The 9,290-nt window shown below is 72.5% G+C and overlaps 2 protein-coding genes across 3 annotated transcripts; both read right to left on the bottom strand.

Annotated features, from left to right (window-relative positions):
- Positions 1 to 2,265: 2,265 nt before the first annotated feature.
- On the bottom strand, positions 2,266 to 8,376 carry S1PR2 (sphingosine-1-phosphate receptor 2). Of its 2 annotated transcripts, none has more exons than XM_051776376.1 (3): positions 8,338 to 8,376; positions 2,490 to 3,769; positions 2,266 to 2,371 (listed from the first exon to the last, which is right to left on the bottom strand). In XM_051776376.1, exon 2 carries the CDS (start codon positions 3,703 to 3,705, stop codon positions 2,638 to 2,640), a length of 1,068 nt encoding a protein of 355 aa, XP_051632336.1. In that variant the 5' UTR covers positions 3,706 to 3,769; positions 8,338 to 8,376; the 3' UTR covers positions 2,266 to 2,371; positions 2,490 to 2,637. The 2 variants fall into 2 exon arrangements, with proteins under 2 accessions (XP_051632336.1, XP_051632337.1); XM_051776377.1 differs by lacking the exon at positions 8,338 to 8,376 and adding an exon at positions 5,959 to 6,014.
- On the bottom strand, positions 3,737 to 6,006 carry LOC127465847 (uncharacterized). The gene is made up of 2 exons (XM_051776378.1): positions 5,314 to 6,006; positions 3,737 to 3,799 (listed from the first exon to the last, which is right to left on the bottom strand). The coding sequence occupies exons 1-2, from the start codon at positions 6,004 to 6,006 to the stop codon at positions 3,737 to 3,739; spliced, it is 756 nt and encodes a 251-aa protein (XP_051632338.1).
- Positions 8,377 to 9,290: the final 914 nt, after the last annotated feature.

The raw sequence follows: 9,290 nt of genomic DNA, 5'->3' as shown, positions 1-9,290 counted from the left end.
GTGGGGCCCTGTGCCCATGGTGGGGGTCCCTGTGCCCATGGTGGGGGTCCCTGTGCCCAGTGAGGGTCCCTGTGCCCATGGTGGGGGTCCCTGTGTCCATTGAGGGTCCCTGTGCCCACTGAGGGTCCCTGTGCCCATGGTGGGGGTCCCTGTGCCCGGTGGGGGTCCCTGTGTCCATTGAGGGTCCCTGTGCCAATGGTGAGGGTCCCTGTGCCCCGTGGGGGTCCCCGTGTCCCGTGGGGGTCCCTGTGCCCAGTGGGGGTCCCTGTGCCCATGGTGGGGGTCCCTGTGCCCAATGAGGGTCTCTGTGCCCATGGTGGGGGTCCCTGTGCCCAGTGGGGGTCTCTGTGCCCATGGTGGGGGTCCCTGTGCCCAATGAGGGTCTCTGTGCCCATGGTGGGGGTCCCTGTGCCCAGTGGGGGTCTCTGTGCCCATGGTGGGGGTCCCTGTGCCCAATGAAGGTCCCTGTGCCCAATGAGGGTCCCTGTGCCCATGGTGGGGGTCCCTGTGCCCATGGTGGGGGTCCCTGTGCCCATTGAGGGTCCCTGTGCCCATGGTGGGGGTCCCCAAACCCGGTGCCACCCTCGGTGACCCACGTGGACCGAACCCCCCCCGGGTCAGGGCGGGGGCAGGAGACGTCTGGACGGGGGGGGAGGAAACGAAACCCACCCCCCCATTTCCTCCCTCTGCAGCCCCGGGGGAGGATCCGGGGCCGCTTTGGGGGGTCCAGGGAGGTCGGTACCGGCCCGGGGGGGCGGGGGGGACAAAGCCAGGCTGGGGGGGGGGGTTGAGGAGCGGGGAGGGGGCTCGGGGGGAGCGGGGAGGGGTCTGGGGCCCCCCCATTTCCCGGCGGGTTCCCCGAAAGGCGGAGGAAGCCGCTGCGGGCGGGGGGGGCCGGGGGTGCTGGGGGGGCATTTTCCTGCCGGGAAAATCCGCCCCAAATCTGGGGGTCTCCCCCAAACCTCAGCCCTCCCCCCCCCCCTCCCCCGAGTCACCCCCTCCCCCTCAGCGAGTTCGGGGGGGCTCCCGGCCCAGCCCAGCCCAGGAAGGAGCTGGAGGCGGGTGGAAAACCACTGGTTTAATACAAAAAAAATGGGGGGCCGGGGGGGCGGGGGGGGGGGTCCTGGAGACCCCCGGGGGGGTCCCGGGGATTTCTGGGGGGGGGGTCCCAGCGGGACCAGCCGTGCTGGGGTGACCCCCCCCCCCTCCACGCGCCAGCGCGCGGGGCTGGGGGTCCTCGGGTGTGCCCCCCCCTCCCCTCCCCTCCCTTCCCCTCCCCTCCCCGGGCGCCCCCGGGCCCCGTTTATCCCGGGAAAAGCCGCCCCGGCGATTCCCGGCGATTCCCGGCGATTCCCGGCGGGAAGAGCGGTCGGAGCCGCCCACGGGGGATTCGCCACTGGCGCCAGGGGGGCGGGGAGGGGCCCCGGACCCGTCCGACAGGTCCCGCGGGGGCCCCGGGGCACGGGCAGGGCGTGGGAAGAGCCCCGGGAACGGCCCCAGGAATGGGGGTCCGGGAACGGGGGTCCGGGAATGGGGACCCGGGAATGGGGGTCCGGGAATGGGGACCCGGGAACGGCCGCGGGAATGGGGGTCCGGGAATGACCCCGGGAATGGGGGTCCGGGAATGACCCCGGGAATGGGGGTCCGGGAATGGGGACCCGGGAACGGCCCCGGGAATGGGGACCCGGGAATGACCCCGGGAATGGGGACCCGGGAATGGGGGTCCGGGAATGGCCCCGGGAATGGGGGTCCAGGAACGGGGACCCGGGAATGGGGACCCGGGAACGGGGACCCGGGAACGACCCCGGGAATCGGGACCCCGGAATGGGGGTCCGGGAACGGCCCCGGGAATGACCCCAGGAATGGGGACCCGGGAATGACCCCAGGAATGGGGGCCCGGGAATGGGGGCCCGGGAATGCCGGCGGTGGGAGGGAAGGGGGGGGAGATGCCCCCCGGTGGGATGAAGGTGCAGGTGTCCGTCCGTCCGTCCGTCCGTACCTGGAGAAGGGGGAAGGTCCCGCTGATTTCGTACCGTGGGACCACCCCGGGGTGGCCTTGGGGGACCACGGGGGCCACTTGGGGTGGTCGTGGGGCCACTGTGGGGCCACCCCGGGGTGGCCTCGGGGCCAGGGGGAGTCCATGGGGCAGCCCCAGGGCTGTGGGTCAGCCATGGGGTGTCCATGGGGCAGCCATGGGTTGGCCTTGGGGCAGCCATGGGGTGACTGTGGGGCCACGGGGTGTCCATGGGGTATCCATGGGGTGTCCCTGGAGCACCCATAGGGCCATGGGGTGTCCATGGGGCATCCATAGGGTATCCATGGGGTTTCCATGGGGCATCCATTGGTTATCCATGGGGTGATCTTGGAGGACCTATAGGGCCATGGGGTGTCCATGGGGCATCCATTGGTTATCCATGGGGTGTCCATAGTGTATCCATGGGGTGTCCATGGGGCATCCATAGGGTGTCCATGGTGAGCTCTTGGAGCACCCACAGGGCCATGGGGTGTCCATGAGGCATCCATAGGGTATCTGTGGGGTGTCCATGAGGCATCCATGGCACATCCACTGGTTATCCGTGGGGTGACCTGGCAGCACCCCCGGGACACCCCCGGGCGTGTCCCCCCCGTCCTCCCCCCTCAGACGGAGGTGGTGCACTCGCGGGTGAGGGGCGAGGTGGGCAGCTCGCCCTTGGCCGGGGGGCCCCTGTCCAGGGAGCTGGAGGAGCGCAGCGGGACCCCCACGCCCATCCCCGCCCCGCGGCCGGGGGGCTGCGCCCGGCGGGCCCCGCGGCAGCAGAGCAGGCGCAGGAACTCGGCGCGCATGTCCTTGCTGCGCAGCGTGTAGATGACGGGGTTGGCGGCCGAGTTGAGCGCGGCGAAGGCGAAGAAGTAGTTGGCCTTGTAGAGGACGCGGCAGGAGCGCACGGGGCACGAGGCGTCCATGAGGAGGATGATGAAGGCGGGCAGCCAGCACACGATGAAGGCGCCCAGCACGATGGTGACGGTCTTGAGCAGCGCCAGCGTCTGCGCCGAGGCGATCTCGGCGTGGCTGGAGCGCACGATGCAGTAGATGCGCGTGTAGAGCCCCACGATGGCCAGCAGGATGAGGGTGAAGACGGTGGTGACGAAGAGCACGTAGCGCTTGGAGTAGAGCGGCAGGACGGTGGAGCAGTCGCGCAGGTCGCTGATGCAGTTCCAGCCCATGATGGGCAGGCTCCCGATGGCGGCGGCGATGACCCAGCAGGCCCCGATGAGCAGCACCATGCGGCAGTTCTTGTCGCTGCTGTACACCTTCACCTTGGTGATGGCCACGTGCCGCTCGATGGCGATGGCCAGCAGGCTGAACACCGAGGCCGCCAGCGTGGCGAAGGCCGTGCCCTCGCGCACGAACCACTGCACCGGCGTCAGGCTGAAGGTGGTGGCCCCCGAGAGCAGGATGTTGGCCATGAAGGCCAGCCCGGCCAGCAGGTCGGAGAAGGCCAGGTTGCCGATGAAGATGTACATGGCCAGGTGCAGGCGCTTGTTGCGGCAGATGGAGACGAGCACCAGCAGGTTCTCCAGCACGATGAAGCAGCACAGGGCCACGACGAGCCCCGACAGCGCCCGGCGCGACGGCGACGACGGGCCCTCGGCGTCCTCCTTGGTGTAGTTGTAGTGCTCCCAGATCTTGTGCCGGTTGAAGTACTCCTTGTAGATGCTCCCCATGGCTCGTCCCGGCCCCGCGCCCGGCGCAGGCTCAGCGGGACATGGCGCCGGCCAGCCCGGAGACCTGCCGGGGGGACACGGCGTGGGGACGGGGCTGGAGGGGTGGGAACGGGGTGGGAACGGGGCTGGGGGGACTGGGATGGGGTGGGAACGGGGCTGGGGGCACTGGGATGGGGTAGGAACGGGGCTGGAGGGGTGGGAATGGGGCTGGGGGGACTGGGATGGGGTGGGAATGGGGCTGGAGGGGTGGGAATGGTGCTGGGATGAGGTGGGAATGGTGCTGGGGGGACTGGGATGGGGTGGGAATGGGGCTGGGGGGACTGGGATGGGGTGGGAATGGGGCTGGAGGGGTGGGAATGGTGCTGGGATGAGGTGGGAATGGTGCTGGGGGGACTGGGATGGGGTGGGAATGGGGCTGGGGGGACTGGGATGGGGTGGGAATGGGGCTGGAGGGGTGGGAATGGTGCTGGGATGAGGTGGGAATGGTGCTGGGGGGACTGGGATGGGGTGGGAATGGGGCTGGGGGGACTGGGATGGGGTGGGAATGGGGCTGGGGGGGGAAAATGGGGTGGGAATGGGGCTGGGGGGGGAAAATGGGGTGGGAATGGGGCTGGAGCGGTGGACTGGGGCTGGGACAAGTTGGGAATGGGGCTGGGATGGGGTGGGAATGCTGCCGGGGGGACTGGGATTGGGGTGGGAATGTTGCTGATATGGGGTAGGAATGGGACTGGGATGGGGTGGGAGTGGGGCTGGGGGGACTGGGATTGGATGGGAATGTTGCTGATATGGGGTAGGAATGGGACTGGGGGGTGGGAATGGTGCTGGGGGGACTGGGATGGGGTAGGAATGGTGCTGGGATGGGGTGGGAATGGGACTGGGGGTGGGAATGGTGCTGGGATGGGGTGGGAGTGGTGCTGGGGGCCGGGGGGGGCACATCTGGGCGCACATCTGGCCCGGGCGGGGGACACGTGGCTGTGGCCGAGGTGACTCAGGGAGGAAATCGAGGCAGGGGAGGTCTGAGGTGACAAGTGTGGCCTCCACGGGGACACCACCCCTGAGGGGACACTGCTGGGGCGTCACAGGGGGGGCATCCCCACCCCCCAGCCCCCAAAAATGGGGGGAAGCCACAGGGGGCTTTCCTGGGGGGGGGGTGGAAGAGTTGAGGGGGGGCTGGGGACACCCCCAGGGAGGGGGGGGGGGACATTGGGGACACCCCCGGGGAGGGGGGGGGGACATTGGGGACACCCCCAGGGAGGGGGGGGACGTTGGGGATGGCCCGTGGTGCTGGGCCCTGACTGGTGGGGTGGGGGGACACCCGGGGGTGCCCCCCCTTGGTTGGGAAGGGGGTCCCTGTGTCTGCCCAGTTATGGACGGGACCCCCAGTACATCCCTGTCCCCCCTCCCAGTTATGGACGGGCCCCCCAGTTCATCCCTGTCCCCTCCACCCCCAGTTCGGGACGGGACCCCCGGGCAGGACCCCCCGCGCGGGTCGGGGCCCCCCCGAGGGCTCCGGGGGCGGGAGGAGGGAAGGGGGGGGGTGGAAAAGGAGCCCCGGTGCCCGCGGCACCTCCGGCCGCCGCCCCCTCCATCCCGGGGCCCTCCCGGGACCGGACCCGTCCCGATCCCGTCCCGGAGCCCCCCAGGAGCCATCCCGGGCCCGGAGCACCCCCCGGTCCCCTCCCGGAGCCCCCCCGGTCCCTGTCCCGTCCCGGAGCCCCCCTCAGAGCCGTCCCGGTACCGGAGCCCCCTCGGGCCCATCCCGGTACCGACCCAAAGCTTTCCGGAGCCGTCCCGGTCCCGAAGCACCCCCCCGGTCCCGTCCCGGAGCCCTCCCGGTCCCGATCCCGTCCCGGAGCTCTTCTCGGAGCCCCCCCGGTCCCGTCCCGCCGCCTCCCGATCCCGGAGCCCCCCGATCCCGGTCCCGGAGCCCCCCCGGTCCCGTCCCGCCGCCTCCCGATCCCGGAGCCCCCCGATCCCGGTCCCGGAGCACCCCCCGGTCCCGTCCCGCCGCCTCCCGGTCCCGGAGCACCCCCGGTCCCGTCCCGGAGCCCCCCCGGTCCCGGTCCCGGAGCCCCCCCGGTCCCAGAGCACCCCCGAGCCCGTCCCGGAGCCCCCCGATCCCGATCCTGGAGCCCCCCCGGTCCCGTCCGGGAGCCCCCCCGGTTCCTCGCGCAGCCGCGCCCGGTGCCGGGACCCCGCCCCTCGTTCCCGCCGCCCCGGGACCCCCCCGGGACCCCCCGGTACCCCCCGTACCGGTGCCGGTGGGAGCCGCCGGTCGCGGTCGGGGCCGGCGCGGAGCATCCGCCGCCTTCCCCTTCCCCTTCCCCTTCCCCTTCCCCGCCCGCCCCCGGGCCGGGGCTGCCCCGGGCGGAGCCTCCGCCACGGCAACGGGGGAGGGACGGGCGGGGCCGGCGGGACCCCCGGGAACGGCCCCGGGAGCGGGAACCGGGAACGGGAACCGGGAACGGCTCCGGGATCCCGGACTGGGAACGGCCCCGAGGTCCTACACCGGGAACGGCCCCGGGATCCCAAAGTGAGAGCGGCCCCGGGATCCTACACCGGGATCCCAAAGTGGGAACGGCCCTGGGATCCCAAAGTGGGAACGGCCCCGGGATCGAAACGGGGAACGGCCCCGGGAACAGCCCCGGGATCCTGCACCGGGATCCTGAGCCAGGAACAGCCCCGGGAACAGCCCCGGGATCCCAAACTGGGAAGAGCCGCAGGAATGGCCCCGGGAACGGCCCCGGGATCCTGGACCGGGATCCTGAACTGGGAACGGCCCCGGGAACAGCCCCCGGATCCCCGAACTGGGAATGGCTCAGGGATCCTGCACTGGGATCCCAAACTGGGAACTGGGGCAGGGTCTTGCACCGGGAGCCACTCTGGGATCCTGCACTGGGATCCCACGCCGGGATCCTGCCCCCGGGATCCCAAACTGGGATCACGCCCCAGGGTCCTGGACTGGGATCTTGCCCCAGGAATCACCCTGGGATCCCAAACTGGGATCCCACGCCGGGATCCTGCCCCAGGAATCACCCCGGGATCCTCCCCGGGATCATCCCTTGGGATCCTGCCCCGGGACCCACCCGGGACCCCCTCGGGATCCTCCCCGGGATCATCCCTTGGGATCCTGCCCCGGGACCCCCCCCGGGACCCCCGGATCCCGCAGTTCACTCCCACCGGGAGCGATCCCGGAGCCCCCCGCCCTGGGGGAGGGGCCGGGGGGGGTCACCCGGGGCCTCTGGATCCCAAAATATCCCGCGCTCCGCCCGGAGCAAATTGGATCAGGGCGGGGGCCGGGCTTAGGGCCGGGTTTAGTGCCGGGCTTAGGGCCGGGATCGGCGCGGGGGCGGCGGCCAGATGGTGGGGGGGGTCGGGGAGGGGGGGGCCACGACCGGACACACACGTGGGGACGCGCGTGGGAGGGGGGGGGGGGACGGACAGCGACACGTGGGGGGCACGGGGAGCGGCGGGACGGGGGGGGCGGGAGCCCCCGGCCGGCCACGGTCACCCCCCCCAGCCCCAGCGCGGGACCCCCGAGACTCTGGGGACCCCCCTCGAGACTTTGGGGACCCCCCCCTGAGACTTTGGGGACTCCCCCGAGACTTTGGAGACCCCCCCGAGACTTTGGGGACCCCCCCCTGAGCCTTTTGGGGTCACCTGTTGCACCCCTGGGGGGTCCCAGACCCCCAAAGTGGGGAGGGGGGGGGACAGGACCCCCCCCGTGACCTGTGTCACCCCCCCGGATGGCCGAGACCCCCAAACTGGGGGGGTGGGGAGGAGCAGAAGCCCTCCTGTGTCACCCCCTCCAGCCCCCCCCCCGGGTGTCTGAGCCCCCCCAGACCCCCAAATCGGGAGGGGGGGGACGGGACAAGACCCGCGGGAGCCCCCCGAGGGCACGACCCCCCCCGAGCCCCCCCGGGGGACCCCCCCCGCCCCCCCCGCGGCCGTTGGGCCGTTGCACAATTGGGGGGTGCCGGGGGGGCCCCCCCTCCCCCCGCCAGCTGTGAAACAGATGTTGGCGTGGCCGAAACAGCTGGAACGGCCCCGCCCCCCCGGGGGGGGACAGTGGGGGGGGGACACACACCCCGAGCCCCCCGGGGGGGACATCGGGGGCACCTCGTTGTGTCCGGGGGGGCGCGAGGGGTCCCCCCACCCCTTGGGGACACCCCGGGGGTCCTCCCCCGCTTGGGAGTCCTGAGACCCCCCCGGGGGCCGCGAGGGGCCCCCCCGCCCTCGGGGACACTCCGGGGGTCGCCCCCCACCCCCCCCCGGGGACACAGCAGGGACACCCCCCCCTCCAAGTCCTGACCCCCCCCCCCAGGGTGTCCTCGGGGGGCACGAGGGGACCCCCCACCCTTGGGGACACTCCGGGGGGTGGGACACAAGTCCTGACCCCCCCCCCGCTGCCCCCCCCCCCCCTTGGGGACACTCCGGGGGTCCCGCCCTACCCTGGGGGGGTCCCTTTCCTCTCCCCCCTCCCGAAGCCGCGATGCCGGGGGGGGACAGGGGGGCACGGGGGGGACAGGGGGACACGGGGGGGGGACAGGAGGACCCGGGGGGTTCCTGGGCGCGGGGGGACCCCCCGGGTGGGCGGCAAAGGGGGTTTTGGGGGGGGATTTGGGTTCTTACCGGTGCCGGTCCCGGCAGCGCTGAGCGCCCGCCCCGGGAGCGACATCGGGGGGGGGGGGACGGGGGCGGGGGGAGGGGGCGGAGCTGCCCCGGGGCCACCCCCCCGCCCCCCGAGGGGCGAGGCCACCCGGGTCACCCCCCCCGGGGGGCTGAGACCCCCAAAATGGGGAGGGGGGGCCCACAGGAGCCCCCCCGTGTGTCCCCTTCACACCCCCCCGAGGGGCTGAGACCCCCGAAATGGGGAGGGGGGGCCCACAGGAGCCCCCAGTGACCCCCAAAAATGTGTCGGGGGGGGGGGTGCGAGACCCCCGCGCCCCCCCCTCCGGACTCCCCCGGTTTCTGTGTCCCCAGAGACCCCCAAAACCGGGCCGGGAGCCCCCCGTGCCCCCCCCTTCAAGCCCCCCGGGGGTCCCGAGTGCCGCGAGACCCCCAGAGCGGGGGCGAGACCCCCCTTTCCCCCCCCAGGAGGGGATTTTGGGGGGTGCCGGAGCCTCCCCCCCTCCTTTTTTGGGGCTGTTTTGGGGTTTTTTTGGAAGGAAAAGGGATTTTTCCCGCCTGGAAAAACTCCCCGGACTTTCCAGGGAGGGAATTCGGGAGCGGGGGGGGGGGATGCGGTTAAATTAAATTGGGGGGGCTCCCCCCCCAAATTTGGATCGGTCCGAGCGCCGGGAGGGGGGTGGGGGGTCCCTGCGGACCGACCCCTCCCCCCCCGCCGGAGGGGCCGCGGGCGAGGGGCCGGGAAAGGGATTTAATTGGAACCAGGCGGCGGGAATGGGGGGAGGGGCGGCACGGAGGGGGGGAGGGGCCCCTCAACACCCCCCCCCGGCCATTCCCAAACTTTCCTTCCCCCCCCTCCCCTCCAATTCCCGCCCCCGGACCCCCCCCGGGACGAGCCGGAGCCCCCCCCGACCCCCGATCCTGCTGGGAATGGGAATGGGGATGGGAATTCAAAT

This window comes from Manacus candei, unplaced genomic scaffold, assembly GCF_025592945.1.
Source record: "Manacus candei isolate 608988 ecotype Guabito, Panama unplaced genomic scaffold, ASM2559294v1 h1tg000506l, whole genome shotgun sequence".
NCBI lineage: Eukaryota > Metazoa > Chordata > Aves > Passeriformes > Pipridae > Manacus > Manacus candei.
The sequence above is the reverse complement of the archived record's forward strand: the minus strand, read 5'-3'. Positions and strand labels throughout refer to the sequence as shown.

Bases quoted from the DNA above. Each gene is read 5' to 3' on its own strand.
- LOC127465847 (XM_051776378.1), bottom strand. From the start codon at position 6,006: ATGCTCCGCGCCGGCCCCGACCGCGACCGGCGGCTCCCACCGGCACCG. The intron at 3,800-5,313 runs GTCCCGGGAGGG...CCACCCCTCCAG, and splicing joins ACGGGATCGGGACGGGTCCG to CCCCGTCCCCACGCCGTGTC.
- S1PR2 (XM_051776376.1), bottom strand. From the start codon at position 3,705: ATGGGGAGCATCTACAAGGAGTACTTCAACCGGCACAAGATCTGGGAG.